The 23,869-nt window shown below is 38.9% G+C and overlaps 1 protein-coding gene across 3 annotated transcripts in view; it reads left to right on the top strand.

The window, feature by feature from the left end:
* LOC309720566 (contactin-associated protein-like 4) overlaps positions 1-23,592 on the top strand; it is a gene marked incomplete at its 5' end in the record, with an annotated part of 80,858 nt that extends 57,266 nt beyond the window's left edge. Inside the window, 12 exons of one of the 3 annotated variants that reach the window (XM_082557598.1) lie at positions 133-333; positions 965-1,127; positions 1,399-1,526; positions 1,665-1,835; positions 5,451-5,669; positions 7,449-7,688; positions 9,861-10,100; positions 15,690-15,823; positions 16,040-16,127; positions 17,462-17,680; positions 19,518-19,589; positions 21,405-23,592. In XM_082557598.1, coding sequence (XP_082413724.1) covers positions 133-333; positions 965-1,127; positions 1,399-1,526; positions 1,665-1,835; positions 5,451-5,669; positions 7,449-7,688; positions 9,861-10,100; positions 15,690-15,823; positions 16,040-16,127; positions 17,462-17,680; positions 19,518-19,589; positions 21,405-21,601 — 2,072 coding nt within the window. In that variant the 3' untranslated portion in view covers positions 21,602-23,592. Of the gene's footprint in view, positions 1-132; positions 334-964; positions 1,128-1,398; positions 1,527-1,664; positions 1,836-5,450; positions 5,670-7,448; positions 7,689-9,860; positions 10,101-15,689; positions 15,824-16,039; positions 16,128-17,461; positions 17,681-19,425; positions 19,590-21,404 lie in introns of those variants that run through there. The other 2 variants (XM_082557599.1, XM_082557600.1) reach the window with 2 other exon arrangements.
* Between the last annotated feature and the right edge of the window lie 277 nt (positions 23,593-23,869).

Here is a 23,869-nt window from a genome sequence, read left to right as displayed (position 1 = left end):
GCGCACAATCTCTTCCCCTCTCTCTTTCATCCTGCCTTATTCTTCCTCTTTCAGTCCTGCATACATACAAATACAGATACAGGTGAAAATTAAAAATACACGCTTTCCCTTATTCTTCTTTCATTGCACCAGAGGACAACACATGGATGGTGATCCACCACAACAACACAGACCTAACGAGAGTCCAGCCATCACCAGAAGTGAATACACATGTAGTGCATTTTGAATATGCATCTGATGAGGAGCAACTAGCAGCAATCATAAGCCTATCAGAGCACTGCGAACAGGAAATTGCTTATCATTGCAGGAAGTCACGCCTACTCACCTCACCAGGTAAAGACCTTGGATGATCTTTAACGCCAAATTTATGTATTGTTGTGATGCAGTTTAAACAGGCAGTTGAAGTTATTTTGGACCAAGCATGGGTACTTCAAGACAATAGTTAAGACTCTTGCATAGTGTGTATTGTGTATCACATTGCATCATAACAGGTTTCTGTTTTTAATAATAATTAATTGTTTTTTATAATGTGAGATATGATCAACAGAATGTCTGTTTTACCTTTGGCAGCCAGCAGTAATAAAAAAGTAGGACCTTTTGACTCAAGGCAGCACAGGTCACTGTGGTTAGCACTGTTGCTGCACCGCAAGAAGGTCCTGAGTTCAATTCCACCATCAGGCCAGGGTGTACCCTGCCTCTCGCCCTATGACAGCTGCAATAGGCTCCAGCCTGACCCTAAAAAAGGATAAGTGGAAGCGAATGATTGGATGGACCTTTTGATTGAATTTACTACCATATAGTTGTGGTTGTGGTATAAAATCATTCAGTATAGCCATGTCTTTTTCTTTTTGTGTTTCTTTTTTTATTGATTACAATAGTCTACAAAAATGTGTCCCATTATAGAAACATAGCTACCATCTGGGGATCGGTCACTTGATATAAGTGATATGTCTGTGTGTTTTAGAGGGCTCTCCCCTCAGCTGGTGGGTAGGAGGCCCAGGTGTGGGACAAATGCACACTCACTGGGGCGGAGCTCCACCAGGGAGCCAGCAATGTGCCTGCAGTCTGCAAAATAACTGTGTGGACTCCAGATATCACTGCAACTGTGATGCTGACAGCAATGAATGGTACTGTATATCATAATACTCATATCAAAGCAATTATAGTGTGACGTGTTCCGCTATAAAAATAGCTCATATCCTCACTGCATTTATAAGTCACCAAATTTGCTGCCAGTGCAGCAGATTTTTGTAGGTGTGGCAGCTGCAAGAGCATAAATCAACAACATGTATTATCCTTTACAGTGAATCACATTTTATGCTAAAGATAGATATGTCTTTCCCTCCTCTAGTTTGGAGTTTGTTTTTAATAAAAAAAATTCTGCTCCTTATTTTTTAGGACTAATGACTCAGGCCTGTTGACCCATAAGGAGACACTCCCGGTTAGATCTCTGGTGCTGGGTGATATCCAGAGACCTGGCTCCGAAAGCACCTACAAGGTGGGACCTCTCCGTTGTCATGGAGACAGTAAGTCGAAATCAGAGTGCCAATGTCAGTTTGTCACTTTGTACATGTTTTTAAAATGATGCAGGTGTGTCATGTCAGAGTTGTAAACTCATTCTTGTACCTTGCTTCATGTTTAAAATGCTTTCATGCATTTTGCAGAAAATGTTTGGAATGCTGCATTTTTTGACAAGGAGACATCATACCTCCACTTTCCTACATTACATGGAGAGCTGAGTGCCGACATCTCCTTCCTGTTTAAAACCACTTCATCATCTGGTGTCTTCCTGGAAAACCTGGGCATCAAAGACTTCATTCGAATTGAACTCAACTGTGAGTAAAACCTCTCTGGTGAGATGTCTAATCTAGACTTCACTTAGATGTGAGTACAAACTGAGCAGTAAGAAGAGTCCTCCGAGTTAAAGTTTCATGTGGTTTTAACTCTGCCGAGGTGATGGTGTCCATCAACCCTTCAAAAGAAATACTTTACAGCAGCACTGCCATTTATTTCTCCTCCTCTGGGAAATCACAGAATTGTTGTTTTTGATGTTGTTGTTGCAGCCAGCTGCAGTGCTTTTATAACCACCAGAGCGTGTAGCCCTCTATCACTCTACTTAAAACACTGAACTACCATGTAAAAGAAACATTTGACCCACCTGCAGTCATTTATATCTGCTGGTGGAAGTCCCCACAGACATCCCTGCAGAGCAGACATTATGACCAGGGGTGCATATAAATGGTCTGTAGGTGTGCATGTGCTGTCAAAATAAAAAACGCGCACCAGATAAGAAGTTGCAACGCACGTTTGCGTACATAAGATTTTCTGGAGGGATTTTCACGGCATATTTTGCACCACATCTCTGTTCATTATTTGTTTGAAGGCAGCTCACCTCCAGTAACCACTTTTCCGAGAATACACACTTCTTTCGCGGTTCGGACTCCTTCTGAAATTTCTTTGGAGGTGGAGGAACACCAAAGTAATTGCTTAAAGGAGCTTCTTCGACTTTTTTAAAATTTCTAAACAAATGTCTGTCTTTCTCCAGAAAATCTTATGTACGTAAACGGGTGTTGCAACTTCTTATCTGGTGCGCGTTTTTTATTTTGACAGTGTATGCGCACCTGCGGACCACTTATGTGTACCCCTGAATATGACAACAGACTAGTCTAGCATAGTATTAAAAAAGAGATGCTGGCATGGTCTGTGTGTCAGTTTATGTGAACTTGCACTGAGAGCATATGATGTGCCGCTGTAGATCAGGAGGCAGTGCAGCCTGTCCAGTAATCAGAAAGAGTGTGGTTTGATCACGGGTCTCATGCTCAAAGTATCCCCAGGCAAACTACTGAATGCCCAGCATATCGATTGTGTGTGTAGTGTTATTGATAAAGTATGCAGAATAAAGTGGTGTATGCAATGTATGCTTGAATTGCCTTGTACAGCAAAAAGTGCTTCGAGTAGTAAGACTACAAAGGAGCTGTATAAATGCAAGTCTATATACTTACAAGTCTATTTACTATTGTAGTTCAGCTTGACTGAATTGCTCCAGTTCAAACACTGATGTGTGTGCTGTTGTTGCTTTCCTCTTTGTTCCTCTCTTGATGAGGTGCTTCACTTCATGTGATTGCAAAAGAAATCGAATCTACCGCTGTAGCTGGTTTTACCTTAAAAAGAAGTCCATGTAACTATATATGCTTAAGGCTAGCAATCAGATCTGACACTCGATTCAGTACTTTCACAGTATTTTGCCGTAAGGCTACAACTGTTGCACTGTAAGCAAGACAGTATCTGCAGTGTGGAGGTACTGTTACTTCCTTTCCTTTTTTATATTCTCTTATATTATTTGTTTCATTTTCTTTTCCAGACTAAGCAGCTAGCTCAACATGCAACATATTTCAGTTAGAATAATTAGAGCTTGAGTAATAAAAATGATGAAGGCAACAAAGCAATAAAGGAGAGCCGGTCCTGCTGAAGATAGAAAACAGGAAGAGGGAGAGCTAGCCTTGAACTTAGATGTGGATTGCTGCTCTCTGAACATCCAGAAAAGGGATTAGAGACTAACGGACTGATAGCAGGTGGATGAGGAGGTTATTTGGCCAGGGGAATGATGACAGAATTAAGAACAAACTGAGTTTGGTAGCATGGGAACTCAGAAGTGAGGAAAAGAAGAGAAAAGAATAAGGATCTTTTCAAATATCCTTTTTCCTACTTTCCTACCTGCCTGACGTTCCTTAAAAGCAAACCCTGTACTTCTGGAGTATGGGGTGTCTGCCCCATTCTTTGCAAGAGCTTGGTCCACATAGCTAGCAATAAGTCAGACTCATTCTGGTAGGTGTGGACTACACCAGGGCTGCCCTGGGTGCTGGCCCACCTTGGTGTTTCCCCAGAGAAGCTGGAGGAGGTGGTCAGGGAGAGTGAGGTCTGGGCTTCTCCAATTAGGCTGCTGGCCTTGTGAAGCAGAAGAAGATGGATGGACATTGACTCTACATCAATAACTTTAGCTTGTTTCTGTGAAAACAAACTAGTGCTTTATCTTTGTAGCTGGTTGTCACAACTACAGTACTTCATTTTTATCTTCCACAGTTGTCAGCAGTTTTATGTGACATGCTTACGAGCTGCTTGGTGTCAGGTTGTGTTTGCATCACTTAGGTGATACATTACTTCAGCCTGAAAGTGTTTTTTCTCATCAGAGTTCCAGTGGTGCTCGTGTGTCAGCTGCCTCTGTTCCTTATCTTTCTTCCACAGATGATGTACTGTAGTTCTAACAGAGAATGAGGACTTCAGAGTGAGCATGCTGACAAGTAAAAGGGGAAAGCAAGAAAGAGTTTAGCAAGATAAAAGATCCTTTGTGGTTCCACTATAAAACAACACAAAGTTGCTGGTGTTCAAAACAAAGGAACATGCTCTACTGGTAATAATTCCTGGCATGCAAACAACTTGATGTGATCAGATTTGGCTATGAAAATGTTGCTCTGTGTCCTTTCTTTCTATTTTCTGGGGGAAAATAAATAAATATGACAGACAGATGACAAATTAAAGGACATTGTAGTGAGTGGATGCAGTGGCTGTGTTTAGCTGTGGATAGTGTTTTACTGGCATGGTTTGTGTCCACTTGTCTCTTCAGTTTAAAAGGTTATTGTAAATCAATACAAAATGGCTTTGAGTTGATCACCTTTAACCTACCTGAGTCAGAGACTCACCAGGCAAGGCAAGAAACTGCAGTGGGCTGCCAAACTTTAAGCTTTAGCAGTGGCAATGCTCAAAATTTGCAGTGACAGTGGGAGAGACCTGACTTGACCTGGCCCCGCCTGACTCAACTCATTCTGCTTACCGACCGAATGCAGTCTTTGAGCCTGAGGGACATACTGTAATAAACAGCATTTGCACAAATCATGGCCCCCAACCAATATTCACAATGTTTTTAGATGGTGTCAAAATAGTTATAACATAACTATGATGAATGCTGGTTGTAGAGGCCTCCTGTGAATTGTTGCCTGGCGCCTCAACCGACTCTAGAATTACCACTGAACAAAGCGGTCTCCTCCAAGGTGGAAGTGCTCCCATCCATATGATGTTAGAAAATGATTTGAATCATATGCTATGGTCTTTGCAGTCATCAGAACTCAAGCCACCTGAAAGTCTATTTGAGTTTCTGCAGAGAATCAATACCAAGATGCAGTGAAGGTCTTCTTTTGGCAAGGTAATAGCTCAATACATTAGTAGGATAATATTTTTTCCTTTACACTTGTTACCCACCATTAATTAGTTAGAGGTTAGACAAACAAAAGCTCACTCAGTTAAATCATGCAAATAATGAGCACATCTTTGTGTGTGAGCTGCCTTGTGTGCAGGGCAACAAGTACCAAACAAGCTGCAGGAAGGTACAGGAGACACAGAAGGTGCTTCTTACATGTTCTAAAATAAGTCTTATTTTTCTTTCCTCTCTGATGCAGCCTCCAATGAGGTCCTCTTCTCCTTTGACGTGGGTAATGGTCCATTGGAGGTTTCGGTGAAAGCTGGATCACCTCTGAATGACAACAGGTGGCATCGTATTCAAGCCGAGCGAAACGTTAAAGAGGCATCGCTTCGCCTCGACGAGCTTCCTGCTGTCACGCAGGAGGCGCCGGCTGATGGGCACATCCACCTGCAGCTGAACAGCCAGTTATTTATAGGTGTGCAATCAATTCAAAGCTGCTTTTTTTGAGGTCCCAACAAAAACAATGCGACATTTGGTTTTTACTCATGTAATTATTATTAGAGATTAGGATTTCTTTCATTTCAGTCCATGCTTGTTGTTGGAGCTGTCAGATTTCTACTTTTATTTCTTAAACTTTTTCAAATAGTCTGTTTTCTGCTCGGTCTTTGTTTCATTGTGTCCCTTATTTTTACACACAAAACCGCTCTGTGCTCATAGGGTACATTTTCATTGACCCCCTGGGAGGTTGGTGGATTTGCATTCTCGTCACAGAATATATAATCTTCCACGACTCCACACTTCCCTCATAGTGCACAAAGAACATATTGCATTGTCTGCTTATTGATCCGCATTGATGCTGACAGGTTTAAACAAGTCCACAGTAAAGCAGTTCTTGTTTCTAAACCTTACTTCGATATAAGCTTAATAGACTTAATAGAAAATCCCCACAAAGTGATAGAAATTCCCTGGGGATGTGTAGAAAAAAGTCACAGTTTTGTGGTCAGTGTCCTTGCAGTAACCTTGGTAGAGTGTTTGAACTCAGTCCATTAGTTAAGGTAGTCATTTCCTGACAGGTCCTGATGAAACTCTTGGCCCTGATACGAACCTCATCAACTCTGCAGCCATGGGAAACTGTTTATCTCATCATAACAGTCTTGAGATTGCCAGTTTGGCAGTCTGAGACAATTATAATGTTGCAGAGCGTGAACTCTGAGGACAGCTGGAGGTTGTGATGCGAAAACTCAGAAAACAATAACTTTTTGAGTTTAAATTCTGACCTGGAAGGAAAAAAAAATATTTTCCTGTCACTGTCAGCCAACCAGACAGGACAAGCAGACTGTCAGAGCAATTGGCAGGTCGCTAACTTTCTAGATAACAACAATCAGCTTGGTGCTGGGTGAGCAGAGCCACAGCCAGTGAAATGTCAATTTCTGGAATTTTTCACCTGCCAGTTTGGGTTTCATTGTGCTTCATTTTAAAAATTCAGTATGAAACCGATGACAGGCCTTTTTTTCTTGGAGGTGCAGAGTATGTTCTGCCATTAATAATAGAATCAGATCAGTCAGTTTTGCTTAAGAATTTGATAACACAGATTGTTTGTCATTCATGCGTGTCTGTACAGTATGAATGCATAAAAATCATATAGGTAGTGTTTTAGATTAAGATAAATTACATCTAAAAAGATAAAGCACTGCAAATATGTCTCCTAAGTTGCATTGTCCTGCAGCACTTTTATTTCACTGTGAATGATAAATATATAAAAATAAACTGGTTAAAATAGAGTTACATTCAGTTTGTTAGTTCCAATTATCAAAATGTTGCATCTCTTTTTCACCTATTCATCAGGTAAATCCTAGACAACCTAAGACCAGGTGGCTAAAAATGTTCCCACAGACTGCCACAGTTAGAAAAGGTGTTTTCTTTTTTAAATTAGCAATAGATACATCAGCTTTCAAGAAGGGAGCCTTTCTGCATGTGCAAGAACCATATTTGCTAGATTAGTTTTATGGCAACTGTTTCTCAAATGCGAGGATTTGTGATTTATGCCACTGTGTTTAAATATATTTTGGGTCTTGGACAAACCTGCAATTTTTAACTTGTTCTCAAGGCAACTGTTAAATGTTTAAACATCACTGGGATTATATTATTTCATGTTGGTGGTTTGCACAGAAACATAAGTAGAATAAAATAGACAACAGAGAAAATTCATTACAGTGTATGCTTTTTTTTTTCTGTGTGTCTCCTGTGTGTTCAGGAGGCACAGCTTCAAGGCAGAAGGGCTTTCGAGGTTGCATCCGCTCTCTGCAGTTGAATGGCGTCACTCTGGACCTGGATGAGAGAGCAAAGATCACCCCTGGGGTTCAGGCAGGATGCCCAGGCCATTGTAGCAGCTACGGCTCGCTGTGCCAAAATCAGGGTCGCTGTGTGGAGAGACCCACCAGCTTCTCCTGCAACTGCAGCTCATCCGCTTACACTGGACCTTTTTGCAACAAAGGTACAGAGACTTGGTCTTCAAGCTCAAAGATGCACAATGTCAAATTGAAAATTACATTAAAAATCACTTAAAAGCTTAAATTTGGGGTTTAATAATATGTAGCCTTGGGTCACTTTAGCAGTAGTGCAGTTCTTGTTCTTCCTCTATCAAAAGTCACATAATCCAAATTAACACAGGAACCTGAAGAATGAGTGTATCTTTTGAAATTTTTAAAAACCCAGTCAGCATCTCTTGAGCAACTGTAGTTGCTGACCTCCAACACAGCCACCTTCATATGCGCTACAGTGCAGCACTTGGATGGCCTATAAATAAAACATATATACAGTAATGTCATATATAAGTGAGGTCACACCCAGCTGTGCTGGGGCACACTGCATACTCTACTGTATATACACAAGGATTAGCTGAGAGGTTTGGTTTGTACATGTAGATGTACGACGACCAGTGTTGGAGACCAAAGTACAACCAAAAGTATTGCTATGATGTGCATCAGACGTGTGCTGTTTTTGCCTTTGAAATAGTAGTTTTAAAGATAAAGATTAAGAGATGCATCATAGACAAGTTGCACTTATCGACACTACTGTAATTGATTGTGACATGTTGGCCTTTCTGTTTATATTTATGAATTAGACAGGAATTATTTGCTAACCTTTAGCAATCCGTTTGAGAGTGATTGCAATCAGTCAAAGCTGGACAGCAATAGGAGACAAGTTGCTTCCCAATCAAAAGGCAATCAAAAGTGGTAACCCAGAGGCAGTGTCACATGCCCAACTTCAGATTAACTATTTGCAACTACTTGTAATCAGTTGGTGAATGTGTACAAACTCAATTAAAACTTATTTATAAAACACAAACAAGGTCAAAAAGTGCCTAAAATCAAGAGAAAATATAAATAAATAAAACAAATGAATGAACAACACTGTTAGAACATAAAAGATACAAGCTTACCAGCTACCTTTTCTATCACCTTAAAGCTACCAGTTTTTCCTGTCTTTAGCAGGTTGCTGTCCTATTTTCGGTTTAGTGTGACTGAGACATAGTGTACTATCACTTGTGTCTTCATTCTGAAAGGCAAAACTAAGTTTTAAAATCTACTCAAATCCTTTTTAAACTATGATGAAAAAGGATCAGTACCGCTGCTGACCAACACTGCTGCATGCAGGTGTATTTGATGTGGCATCTGCCGTCAAATCTAAGCCAAAATGCTTCGCATTCATTTTGGCTTGGTCCTGGCACTGAGAGTGCAAAAGCTTGCAACCTTAATGGCAGGAGTAAAGCCAGCCCAGGCAGGAGGAAAAGATAAGAGCCAAAGAGGAGACGTATTGATGTGGTGAGAGAGGAAGATCAGTTATGTTGACTTCTTAAAGAAGCCAAAAGAAGAGGAGGATTTTAAAATGGAAACCAGAAGCTTTGTGAAGATTTTCAACTGAACTTTTCTGACAAATGTTTCATTTTCCGAAAACTGTCAGTAAAGAAGCCCCTGCTGGGCATCCTGATGGAGGGATTCTGTCATAACACTAGTGCGCACCCATACTTCTTTTTATTTAAGTTATCAGAGAAATATTGAGTCATTACATCGGCATAGTAACACATCTTATCTATATTCAGTTATTAACAATCCCAGCTGCGTTGCTTGTTATAACTCTGCATTTTTATCTACAGTGGAAATCATAACTCTGACATCCGACTCTGTTATAATTAGAGAGCCAGATTTGTTGTTGTTTTTTCACCTGTCAGCTGGTTTCCTGTGGCTGCCTTTTCACCAGCTCACTAATTAGGTGTTGTCAATGAAACAGAGGCACAGCACATTTAAATATATGAATCATTGATATTGTCTCTTGTGAGATTAGTTGTCAGTATAAAGACATATTATTTATAGCCATGTAAATCATACTATACAGTATCTGCAGAATGATGTGGTTCAGTGAAATGACACGACTGGGATAAAATGTTTCCGGGGCTTATTTATCAGGTATAATGTGTATGAAATGGTAAAGAAATGCTTGATGTGAGGAAGAAGAACTCCTAGCTAAAATCTAAAAGCTCAAGTAAAATCTTTCACAGCTTGTAAATTAATCATCTACATATTAAAATATAATGCCCGCCACAACTACTGCATAACTGCTATAACTTCTATGTTTGTAATTCAATTTATCGACTTACTCCCTACAGAGGTTTCAGCCAGCTTCAAGTCAGAAACATCAGTCACCTATGCCTTCAAGGAGCAGATGGTGAACAAGCTGAACAGGAGCAGCAGCAGCAGCAGCTCCTTCCCCTCCTCCATCTACTCTGACATAACCCTAAAAGCAGAAAATGTGTCCCTGAGCTTCAGGACCAGCCAGAGTCCTGCTCTGCTCCTGTACGTCAGCTCCTACCACAGAGAGTACTTTGCTGTGCTGCTCAGCAAGCCAGGTGAGCACTGAGATCCTCTCTGTATTTTTAATAAGGAAAGTGTTCTTGCATCAAATACTTTGACTTGGCCTTTATAAAATAACCATGACCTTTTGTTGCTTATATTTATAAGTTGTAACAGTGGTGTTGTAGCATAAGGCAAAAATTGTAGCATCAGTTTCCTGTTTTTAGCTCGCAGGAGTGGCACCCAGTATGGTCGTCTGCTGCTGTAGCCCATATGATTCAGGGTTTGAGTTGTTATTTGCGTTACTGTTGCCTTACTATCAGCTCGATCAGTCTGTCTATTCTCCTCTGACATCAACCAGATGTGTTCAGTATTTACTCTTTTTTTAGACCGTCTCTGTAAATCCTAGAGATGATTGTATGGGGAAAATCCCAGTAAATCACCTGCTTCTAAACCAGTAAGCTTCAGAACCAGCCCGGACAGTCTCATTCAAAGTCAATGAAATCTCTTTCCTTCCCTGTTTTAATGCTCAGTTTCATCAAAATGTAGACATGGTCATGGTCAATGGGCCTCCATGTTGCTACCATTTGATTGGCTGATTGCGTATTTGCCTTAGTGAGCAGTTGAACAGGTGTAACTAAAAAAAAAAAAGTGAGGAGTGTTACAAAAAATGAAACGTTTTTTCAGTCTTATCAAAATAACAGATTTAAATGGATTTCTAAAGCTATTTATTGGTGTTTCTGTAATAGGCATGTAATAGTGAATGACATCAAAATCAAGAATTCAGGCTATGAAGGCCTCATCCATAATTTCAGCTCGTCTCCGTTTGTCATCCTTCTTTTTTTTAATACAACGAGTCTTCCTGCCCTCACTCACCTTCTTTTTCCTATCATCAAGTTCCCCTCTTCTCTATTCCTGTTCACTTCTGTGTTTAATCAACTCACTGTGAGTTCAGCCAAAGAAAGAGACAAGAGGGGCCCATCTGTGTCGGAAAGGACAAAGAAGGCTGACAGACCTATTGAAAGTGGGATACCACCTAAATTAGCTGTAAATAGACTGCGAATCGGCTGCTTTAATAACCCAGGAGGAAGCTGATGACCAGGAGGTCACACAGTTTCCATGGTGATCAGGTAGTCAACATGACAATAAACTGAAGCACCCCATTAAAACTCTTGGACAAGCCTTTTCTGGTGAAAAGACTCTGTGCCAAGACTGCGAGCAGCTTGGTTGATGTGTCGCTGCTGCTGCTGTGCTGTTACTGCACCTGTGTAACATTTTTATTTTTGCTGTAGTTTTAAACAGGAAGATTATATTTCATCGCATGTCTAAATAAAGGATACGTCTGCTGAAATTCAGCACTTTTGTGATCGTCAATAAAAAAGATGATCAAGCCAATGATTAACCAATCTACCACCATGTTTTGGTGGGGCACTTGGGCTCAGAAGGCAAAGTTGGTCCCTGTCTCCTCTTGACTGCATGTTGAAATGTTCTAGAAAAAAGTAAGATACAAAGGTCTGTAAAATGGCATTTTAGTGTGAAAGTGCTTTAAATGGTCAGTAAGGCTAAAAAGTACTGCATGAACACCAGTCTATGCACCATTACAATTGACACCAATCAATATTTTCAGGTCTTGTTCTCTGCTGTCGTAAAGAGAGGCGAGTGTGAAGTCGTACACCAGATTGATTAAACTATTCCTGGATCTGTTCTTTGACAGAAAATGTCATCAGCTTCATCCTTTTGGCAGTTTTAGCCCACACCACACACATTGAGATGATTCTGGGACCGTAAACATGGTTTGCACTGTATTTGAATTTTAGTGGAAAAGTCAGCTCGTGAAATTTATCTTACTAATATTCAGTGTTTTGTTATGAAGCTAATGTTGTCTTGTAGGCTAACAGCTGTGAGTGAACACAGGTTTTGAAAATCCTGATGCTGAAGAATTTAGAGCTTAAAGCATTGCATTCAGGGAGCTACAATAGTGAAAATTATACTGAATACAGCTTGAATGTGGTAGTATCATTACATAATTTACCATAATTATACTTTTTTCTTGTTTTAAAAAGGTTAGAAGGAAGGGGCTTGTCTTCGGTAGCTGACTGAAATTCCTTTTATAAGCCGTGTTTCCACTTTTACGCTTATAATTCGTGAAACCAGTTGTTAAATCAGTGAGGCTCCACCTTCACTTTCAACCATTTAATATCAGACTGCTGAAATGACAGAATTAATACCTCTTATTTCATCTTGTTTATCTAATAACTCCACCGCTGAGCACATGTGGTTAATAAGTACATAAGAGGTAACAGGTGCACTGAAATTTGGGATTCATTCGTGGGATATTTTAGCTACCTGAAAGCGGTAAAAGTGAAAGAGTGATTTGAGTGTCTGTAAACAGACTTATTCTAGTTTAGACCCATCTAGTAAAAGCATGGAAATGCCTTTTCCCACACTTGAACTGTTATTTCTACAGGAAAATGTGTTTTAGACAGCATTTTATAGGCTTTTTTTAGGGAGTCTCTACATCCATTCGTGGATGATGATGAGAGCGGAAATTAGCCTCGGGCACATACAGATAATATATTTCTAATAGACTGAACAAAAACAATGTGCATGCAAATTTCTCTTTTTTTCCACACAGTTTTAGTTGTGAATCTCTAGAGTTTTATACTTCTGGCACCTGGTGTTGTTAGTGATGGCTGAACCTTTCATCTTCAGTATTTGCTAACTTTTTACCACCTACTAGCTTAAAGCTTGCTGACAAACTCTCTCTGTGGAGTAATTTCAGTCTGTCAGCTCAGCAATCACCTCCCCTGACTTGTTAATCGTGGTCATTACAGTGTGAACACACTTTATAACTGCCTTTGGCTCACTGCTGTTTCTTCACCTTTAATAAGCACGGTTCAGAAGCCAAACGGGTGTTAAAAGTATTAAATTGTTTAAAAAAAATTATTAGCAGAGCTGAAAATATGAATAATGCATGATTTGAAAGTTGGAACAGGTTTCTTTCTCACCCCCATTTTTTTTCTGCTGCTCTCACTTTGTCTCTCCTGTCATTGTTCTCATCAGAATCAGAATCAGAATCAGAAAGGGGTTTATTGCCAAATGTTGAGCAGGTTTACAACATTAGGAAATTGCTGCGGTGCTTCAGTGCAAACATAGTGTCATAAATAGCACTTAAATAGACATGAAAAAATAAAAGTAGGAATAAGAATTAAAAGTGCTACGTAGAAAGATATGTGCATGAGATATACATGAGATATATACATGAGAATAAGAATAGAGTGCTACGTGGAAAGATATATACATGAGTGCAGGTGGTGATCAGTGCCAAACATGGAATGCTCATAAGCAAATTATTATTAAAGATATGCTGATATGAATAGGAGTAAACTAAAAATAATGTGTTTAAATTCGCAGTGGATGACGGAACATTTGCTTTTGAGAAAAGCCTGATCAGCAACACATCTTCCTACAACCAATGGAGATCAGTCATTATTCATTTAAAAAAGGTGTGAGGAAAATCAAAGTACTTCATGCTGTAGAGAGCCTGGCTTTTCCAAATACTGAATTATTTCGGGATATTTTTTGGATCATTGTTCAGTTGCTAATACCCTTGAAGAGCTAGATCTTTTGAATTAATATAATCTTCAATATATTCATGATTATATAATGAGGCATGTTTATGGAGAAAATTTGATTGGGTCTATTTTTAATATAAATAGGAAGATGGCTTTTAAAATGCTACAAACGTAAAAGGTTTATGTTTGGAATTAAGTCATGAAGGTTTGAAATTAGGAATTGTGCACTCACCGGCTGCTTAGTTACAGTTTTTATAGTACTGGTTAGGAATATGTTTTGTCTATAAAAATCTCTCAATTCTTCGTGACACCTTTATACTCCATTCTCATGCTAGGTTTGAACTTCAGCAGCAGAACTTCTAAAGCCCCCCTTATTTTAAGCACAGGCTGGAGGATCCAGAACAAGGACCTCTGGAGCATTTAAAAAGGTTTAATGGAGTGAATAACACCAATATAGAGAGCTGTCAAAATGTCAAAAGAGGAAGCACATCAAGTAAATGTGATGAAAATGGCAACAGAGAGTGGACAAGGAGGGAAGTGGAAAAACCTTTGCAGAAGAGCAAAAAATCACTCAAATGTTATCAGAATCAGAATCAGAATACTTTATTAATCCCTAGAGAAATTTTGTGGGTTACAGTTGCTAAAGAACAGTAGCATTAACAATAACAAATTAGACTATTTATCAATATAATATGTTAATATATGAGGAATAGCACAATATATACAACAAATACAAGTCACCAAGTAATAAATATTCAGGGTTGACAGATGTGATTATAAATAAATATCAATAAATTGACAGCAACATTACAGAGTAAGAACGAGTATGTGCAAAAAGGATGTAACCATTGCTTGATACCACACTGATAGCAAAATCAAGGGGAGAGTAAGTGACACGACCGCATTATATATGCAACAGGTTGATGAGTGGATGAGATCAGGCAGAAACAACATAAACAGTTCTGAGACATGACAAAAACTATTTACTGGATGTAGACACTCCTCCACTTCATAATTTGCATCTAAATTTGCCATTTACACCTCAAGTTATTAGACACTGCAATTGAGACTTTTCTAGGGAAGAAGTGCAATTTTCATTAACACATAAGTGGAGGAAAGGAAATGTGAGTTTCCAGAAAGATGGCTCGAATAACTTTCAAAGCAAAAAAGCAACAGAGGATCATATAAACAATCCTACAATGAAAGCACACTATTATATAAATGAAGTTACTGATAACATTCACAGTAAAGTTGAAAAGGTAAACTGTGCATATTGACAGTGGTGTGTGAGTTTGAAAACAGAAAATGTAAATCTTGGCTGTTTTTGTTTCATATTAACCTCCTAAGACTGGAACTCTTTCATGGCATGCATTTTTAATTTCTCTTTGCTATTTGGGCTGATTGGGACCTGATGAATGTGAAAACAAAGAATTGCCTGATTTTTATTTTTTACCTGATTTTTGTTTCTGACAAAAATGATCCACATATGAGGACATTCATTTTAAATTTCAAAAGAACAGTGGCAGTATAATGTCCTCGTAAGTGGATATCAGGCCCCTGTGGGGCAAAATTTGTTTTTTTGGGTCTAGACAACCCAAAATGTGATGTCTACATATGTTGACGCCAGGTCCTAGGAGGTTAAGAATTATTTTTTTATTTCTTCTTCACCTTATAAAGTTCAGCATGCTCTTGAAAATGAGCATCACATAGTCTAGAATATGCATGAGATCCACACCAGCCACACAAAAATCAGTTGGTATGAAGGAATTCCAATACTTAATTTGGTATTTTAATATCTAACGCCAGCTTATTAAAAGAAAGGCAGGGACAATGAATCCACACAATGGACAGAGATGGCAAAGAGGAAGGATGCATGGCGGCAATGAAAGCTTTCTTTTTTGAATATAATCGGAGAAGAATATCTCTTATGTAAGGTGATTTTAGACAATATTTTCTTCAACTACAGGAGCTTTTGAAACTTCCCATTTAAACATGTATTCAATGTTATTCAGTCCTGTCTTTTGTGCCACACAGAAATATAGCAGTTTACTGTGCTGTTGCTAACCACAGATAAGCTAGAGGTGAGGTACAGACTGGACAGCAGCAAAGATGCAGAGATACTGAGGAGCAAAGTGAAGAACCTCGCCGACCGACAGCTGCATGTTATTACCATCAGTCGACTGGCAGACGTTGTCTCTATGCAGGTAACACACACGTGCAAACAAAAAGCACTCAACCCGTCTTCTTAGTCAATAATAAACAATAAGTCAGCCTCTGTCAGCGGAAAAAGCAACAGACAGGAGGTTTATGAAATAAAACCTCTCTGAAAATCAGTATTTACCAAAGTACTTACTAACTATTCAAGTGTTGGCGTTTATTTGAAAGCCCGTTTTGAAGGGAAACCTTTTATTTTCTGTCAGATTGACCAGAATCCCAAAGAGGACTTCAACCTGACATCTGGTGTAGAATTCAATGGCATAAGGTCGCTGGTTCTTGGCAGTGTGCACGGTAAGTGAGACAGCAAGGCCTTTCAGGCTGAAGAGCACTCAGACAGAATATTATTTTTTCTGCTATATCAAACAATAAGGCTTTCAAACCTTTCCTCACTGGTTCCCTCACTGGAGGCGGTGTTGTCTAGACTATAGGGTGTATACGACACAAGGTTTGCTTTCAGTTTTACTGCACAAAATGACAAGAACAAAACTCCTTCCAGGCCAGAAACAACTATTCCCTGCTGTTAACATAACACCAGCTTTACTACAACTTTACAACTTCATTAAGTGCTAACCATAGACAGTATACAAAATGAAAGCTGCTGTGACATCACCCACCGGTTCCTGAAAGACTGAGACGAATGTTTCTGCCATTGCAATCTTGGTTGCATTCAGTTTTCTGTTTTTGAGACTTCTAGATCATCTATGTATATTTTCCCCTTCTGAAAAAACTAAATCAATTGCTTAATATTTTTTAAAGGAATTTTTAAAAAAAAGCCAGATGCAGCAAAATACATTGCAAGTTAAATTATTTTTATGCAAATTCATCAGATGGCTTAATAAAACTTCTGTTTTATAAACATTTGAATTTTCTGGCAACTATTTAATCATTCAGGCTTTAAAGGGTTAAAGCTGTGTGTCCCGACTCCAGCCAAGCAGCTAAAGCTTGACTTTCAACAAGTAACAAAATCAGTGACCTCAAATGCACTAAGATTCGTTTCAGGGTCACGTCACAGGCAAAAAGTACAGAGGAGACAATGAGCCAAAGAACAGAAAAGCTTCATATGTGTCTTCATGCTTTCTTGAGTATTTTGGGACTTTTTTGTTTTGTTTTGTTGGATCCTCCAGTAACCTTGTTTTTGTTCCCAGCCATTTGTCAGCATTATTTGTCCTTTTTTTTGTCTTTGTATAAAACATTTGATCATTTGTAACAACTAAATGTACGACATTAGCATCTTTAATAGAAGGTTCATTGATGCCAGTTTTTACCTCATAGCGAAACTGCATCAGCAACCTCATCATTGTCATCTTCTCCTAGTAATTATGAGTGCATTGTAGTGGAGTTAATAGACCTCAGACTATTTGGAAGAGAGAAAACCAGACACTGATTATTTGGTCAATACTCTAAATCAGCCGCTGCACCTACCACTTTGAAGCAATATTCTTTCAGCTTGTTTTCTTATTATCTGCTTTTGTTATGCCCAAAGTATTATTTTTCCTTTTTGTTCTTTAGCAGAGTTACAGTAGCACTGCTAAAGCAAAATCAATTTTAAAAAAGTGAAGTAATCACCATCCTTACTGTACATTTTATAAAACATCACAGTCTGTGTGCTTGTCTTTTCTCTATAGATTCTGAAGGGTTGGATCCGGACTTGGCTCAGATTGCCTCTCTGGGTTTCACTGGCTGTCTATCTGCTGTCTTCTTTAACTCCATCAGCCCTCTGAAAGCTGCTCTGCTCCACCCAAAAACTAGTCCAGTTACCGTAACTGGTCCGCTGATCCAGTCCATTTGTGGCTTTACTTCAGCCAACCTCTCTCATGCAACAGAAACCACACACCATCTATCAGGTAAGAGGGTTATTTCCTTGCTCTCTTTATTGGTATTGGAGATTGAAGGAGATTGGAGTGGTGGCAATGATGGTCAAACTGTGTCTCCAACACAGTTTTGTTCTGTCCCTCGCATGGCTTCAGATCACGCAGAGAGAATTTCAGAAGCAGAGCATGTTGTCTGCATGGGGTCATCTGTTTTGAGAGTTGACTGGATTTTCTCTGCTGTTCCTGTATCTGACTTCCTGCTCCCCTTATCTGATTTGTTCAGCTTGAAATGGCTTACATAAAAAAATAGAGCTGGTGCTGTTTGCGTGACGCAGAGTGATTTGCTTTGAAATCACTGGCTGATTTCTTTTCTTTTCAGGTGCTTTTTATTTTTGTTTCTTTGGACACCTCAGTTTAGGCATCTAATTCAGGCCTCTTTACACTAACTCTGCATGTTGCAAAGTGTCAGTTAGCTTGTGCATGTGCATGTGGCATCAGGAGATCCTTTAAAAGCATCCATATGGGACGAGTTAAGAATGACACCACTGCTACTGCCACAGCAGAAATGCCAAAGGACACCCGAGACAGCAAGTGTTTTGCCAAATGAGAATGAAAATTAGAAAGGACTGGTGTGTCATGGGCAGAAAAAGTATTACTTACTTTCACTTTAGACCGTATATGTGTTTAAAACTATTAATACGTTTTGAAAATATAATATTGTGTCTCTACCAATGATATCTGAATTTCTAAAGCTGCACATCCTATTTAATGAGCTGTTGCTTCCTCAGTTGTGTTATATGCAGATCTGGAACCACGCATAACGACTAGGTGAAGACAATCTCGACGTTTCATGGGGCAATTTCTGCTGGATGATGGTTTTTCTGCATTATTCCTGCGACTAGGATAGTGTCAAACATCAGTTTTTTTATGCCAGCCTCTACAGATGTTCTTTTTACAATTGCAAATGCATGTGTCAGGGAAAGGAATTAAATGTAATGACATTATCCTGGTGGTTTGCATAATTAGAACATCATCCAAATAGCTTTGAATATCATCATAAATGCAATGTCTGGTCTCCCCCTGCAGATTTTCAAATAAACACTGCTACAAAAAAAAGAAAAGAAAGATGCTAAACTGCTTACCACTCAGACTTATCATGTCTCAGGTTTCTGCACAGCGGAGCAACAACAGTCATAAAGGTCATGTGCTATTCTTGTAAAAGTCAGCCTAAACGTATTACAGAAAATAAAGGCATATATTAAAACACAGATTTGTAGTTAGGGGACAACGCTTGGACATGTCTCATCTGTGAAAGCTACAGCATCCTCCACACAGGTCAGATAGTGAGTAGCAAACACATCCTCCAATATTTGTAATGTTCCTTTACCGCACAGCCACGGGATTATGTTTCCCATCAGACTCAAATAATTAATATTACTGAAATTCCTATCATAGGCACTTCTGTGTGGGTGATACCTCTCCAACTTCATGATGTGGATGACTCTAATGCTGTTGTGCACTGCAGTAACGGCTAGAAAATGAGGCAATTAATTTGAACCAGTGGTGAGAGTTTGCGTTGTCATATCCTTCCCCTGTGGTCACTCATCTAATCCACTCTGAAGTCCCACCGTAGATGATTCCTGTTTCCCCCTCTCTGCATTCTCTTTTCAGCATGTCGCAATATCTATTTTTTGCCTCACTAATGGCCATCCTTTGCTTCCTTATTTTTCTTTTTCTCTTATCTATTCTCTGTACTTTATTTCATCATCTTCTTTCAGTTCCCCTGTGATGCTTGTGCTGCAAATTCCCTCTTTTCTCTTTCATATTTTCATTCTCCCTGCACCTTTTCTTCTATGTCTCTGTTCTGCAGGCCAGTCTGGATCAGTGGGAACAGGTCAGCCTTTAGTGAATGCCATCAGGAGTGACTCAGCTCTCATCGGAGGTACTGTGGCAGCAACCTGTTTCAATGTGGCTCTGCCATTATCATCAATCATGAGACAGAAACTGTGTACAAAGCCAACGGGGATAATGTGATGTCAAGTCAGTTAATAGACAGTTTCAAACTTGTTCTCCTATCACATCTTTTTTCCTTTATTGGAATTCATTTATACCTTTCTTTTGACACACCTCAGTGCAGAGGAACTGGCATTGAAATGATGATTAAAACTGAACTGCATGTTGTGCAAATGAAAGCCCACAGCTGCCTCTCAAACAGCTTGACTGTGTCTGAATACACAAAGGAAAACATGGCTAATTAGAATACAAATTACGTTCGACTCCAAGTACAATTCCTGTCAGTTTTTGTTATTGCTAACATCAGTGTAGATACCTTCTAATAGCTCAAATTGCCCAGGGAGCCTGGAGAAAATGTGGACCCTGCAGTACTAATGATGAAGCAAAGCAATTTTGTTTCCTGTGTCTGTTGGGCCACTGACCACTCGCCTTCAGATAGGAGTTTTATTTCATAATGTTTTGTTTCCAGTTTGGCTCTCCGGTGATAATTTATTCCAATTGAAAATAAGACAAAAGCACTCAATTGTAACCAGTTTAGTTTCCTGAATCTGCTTTCACTGTAGAACAGCAATGAATAGTTTCAGCCTTTTTCAGGAGTTTCCAGAGGTTGTGTGTGTCCTGCATTATGATTTGCATAAAGTAGTCCAGATGGTGGGCACATGCCATGAGTCTATAACTGGTTTTATTTCAATATGTAAAGGATTAAGAGAGTTGCAGTTATTTTTACAAGAAGAAATGTTAAGATGTATGCAAACTTGAAGAAACTTTTAATTTCAGCTTTGACAATTAACAGGTGTTAACAATTCATGATGCATAAAACGTTTTTTCTTTTGATCACATACAGTTCTGACATATTTTAAACTGTTGCAGGTATAGTTTCAGCAACGTATTATAAAATAATATCTCACCTCCATGTTACACATATGGCTGGGTGTTTCATTAGAGACTGCTGCTCCTTTTTCTCCCGACTCTCTTTCCTTTACTGACAGCTTGTGTACACCGTACTTGTGGTTCTGATGAATCATGTAAAGCAAACAAAAGAAAATCATGACATCCTTAGAACAGGGTGATATGTGCTCTGGCTTTCTGTGGAAGTCTTGTGAAAGACAAAAAATATATACCAATGAGGCCAATTGAAATTTCCTGAAATGTTCAAAACTCAGTCCAATCCACAAATTGCTGGCTTGAGAATTTCACAAGTTTTTCATTAGACATGAAGAAAAAGCAGAAACATAGACTCAAACAGATTGTCTCTACGAACACTGACTTTTAGGGAAAATGCTAGTGTGATACCAAGAAATTATGAACAAGAGTTTTCATTTTTATCAAAGGCAAAAAAATATGCTTTGAATTTCAAAATTACATTTTTAAAACTGTTCCATTAACACTGTTCAGGTGTGTTAATGGAATTGTTCACTGTTCACTTTTTATTTTTGTGAGTCAAATCAGAACTTTTTGATTGCACCTCATAGTTGCATACCCTGTATTTGCTTTTTTAAGTAAGGCTGCCGTTGTCGTATACAGTTTGCATGGAAGAAGTCTCCAACAATTCTCTATGTCTACAGAACTGGAGCCTAAGCTAAGGGATGTTCCTATTGGCTGCTTTAAGGCACTTTAGTATCAGCTTTTCAGACTGAGAAGTTACATCCACTGTTTATGTGAAGTCTATGGTTGATGTCCTTAACATATACTTATATTGCCTCTGCCATACTGTTATAACTTTGTCCATTTATTTGCTTTGCAGGTGTGATAGCTGTGGTGATCTTTGTAACCGTGTCTTCATTAGCCATAATGGCCCGATTCCTCTACAGGAGGAAATGCACATGTCAGCGCCAGGAAGTAAAAACAGTGAAACCCGAAGACAATCCAGAGTTGCCATTCAGAAGTCGGATCACTTCACAGAACGGTCCCACTGAGAACCAGAAGGAATATTTTATTTAAGTGACGGTTCAACTTGCTTCTGACCTGGCAGTGTTGGAGCTGAGGGGACAGACAGAGATAGAGATGCCTTGTCAAGCCTCAGTGCTTTACACAACAAACTGAGCCTGACTACTGGCTCAACAAGACAGGAAGACACAGACAGAAACTCATGTTCTTTCATTTTGTTTGCTTTGTTTTTGCTTCTATGGTAGTGTTTTTAAACAAACTCTAAAGATGGTCATATGTCAATATCATCGGTGGAAAAACTGTACATAGAAAATGATGTAAATGTTACAATTCTGACTTTATATCAACCAATCTTGTGATTATTGAAAGAACAGGACAAGAACAGGAATGATGTTGATAATGAATGTCTGCTATTTTATCAGTGAGCTCAGTTCATTTATTTTAATGTTATATTTCATGGTGGGAAAGAAAAGTGTATCTGTTCACAATGAACATGTTTGTGTTCTCTTTTCTTTAACATCTGTTATTCATGCTTCTTTCATTGTTACACAAAGCAAAGTGTGGCTTGTATTCATTTTCTGAAATCTGTTATCTGAACAAAGGTGGAAACCACAGATTGGTAGAAGTTGAGGTACTGATTTAACTTCTTTGCTCAAGTAAGTAAAAACCAAAAGGCTTTGGTTATGTAAGGACATTGCTGACTATTTTGGTTCAACGATAGCGGACTAATGTCTTCATTTTCTCTCACGATGTCACTTTTCTCTAGCGCAGGCATGTCTTTGCTTTCCACTCATATTCCCTGCATATATGTTTTTCGTCTTTCATCTCTATCACATCTTTTTATATCACGCATGATAAACACCAGTAATGGATACACCACACTTCATTACTTCCCGCCTCCGGTTCCTATGAAGGCATTCCACTTTTTGTCCCAATATCATTTTTTTCCTTTTATCTGAAAGTCAGTTAAGTATGAACAACATTTTTATGTATCAACTGGCGCAGACCAATGGACTATATGAAAAATGTATAACATAAATATTATATTTTGAGCCAAGTACCTCCAACCCACTCTCTGGCCAAATAAAAAACCCAAATTGCTCCTATAAGTTTCACCTTCATTGAAAACAACTTGTTTAGGTTTATCAAGGTTTGGTTTAACAACACAAGAAATATATTGCTGTACTATGTAAAATATTTTGTCAACCCATCACTCCACCCCAATCTCCTTTCTGTGGAAGGTTAGTGAGATTTGAAAAACCTCATCTAAATTCTTCAGTTTCTCTCATTGTGTTCATTGCTCTTAGCCGGGAATGGTGTGAAAATTAAATGTAGTGAACCGCTTGCACACACAGTATATGGTCATGTTTTTGCTGAGAACATTGTAAGTTGTCTTTTTCTATGGTGTATTTTAAACAAGGACTGGATTTCAGTTTTATTGTATTTTCTCTTTTCATCCCAGATGTCATTGATTTTATTAGCTGATTCAGCAGCATCTTCGTGTGCAAGTTAAAAATTTTCATTAAAAAAGTGAGTAAATGACCCCTACGATAAACCCGAGTTGAACTGAGGAGAAGTCGTGGAAGTGTGTTTCAGTGATGGCACCAAATGCTTGAAGACGATGCAGGGCATGCTGGGAAAAACGACATAGCTTTATCACTCCACTACATGTAGAAGCATGCAGACGGGCCTGGAGGATGTGGATGTAATGAAGAACAGAAGACCAAATAATAATGTTGATTAAATGCAAAACCACAGACTAAAGAGGACACTGAATCAGTTTATATAGTGTGAACTCTTTAGTGAATGTCGTGTTGAGTTGTTTTGAGGAGTACTTTTCAAGGTGGTGTTGATAGGTTTGGTTCTCTTCTAGTAGTGCTTCACTTCTGAACTATAGCAGCACAATCCTTTTTAATCGTACTGAAGGTTTACTGTGGTGTTAGTGAGTTAGAGTGACCTGCTGTTAGAGTTTAATTTGTACAGCTATTTTAGTAACAAACACGGTTTTTTGTCGTTGAATTGAAAATAAATGATCTTTTTCTGAAGTGGCTTTATCTTTTCTTTCACCTGAATTATAACCCTGCAATTTTATTGCATTATTAACCTTTTTGTTCTGTTACTGAAGCTGTAATTTTTCCATCACTGACTCCATTAACATGAGCACAGTCTCTGCGAAATGGTACAGAGTAGAGTTGAATCGATGAACATGAGCTTTAGAGCTTGATCAATGAGCGGCTTTTAGTACTTGCAAGACGCTCCATCAATTGAGATTTAGACAGCTAATGTCTGAATCAATTATTTCTCTGTTAAATTAAGTCGAAA

Source organism: Aulonocara stuartgranti (assembly GCF_965226115.1).
Source record: "Aulonocara stuartgranti genome assembly, chromosome: 13".
In the NCBI taxonomy this organism is placed as follows: Eukaryota; Metazoa; Chordata; class Actinopteri; order Cichliformes; family Cichlidae; genus Aulonocara; species Aulonocara stuartgranti.
Note: the sequence above shows the minus strand (reverse complement) of the source record. Positions and strands in the feature narration are given on the sequence as shown.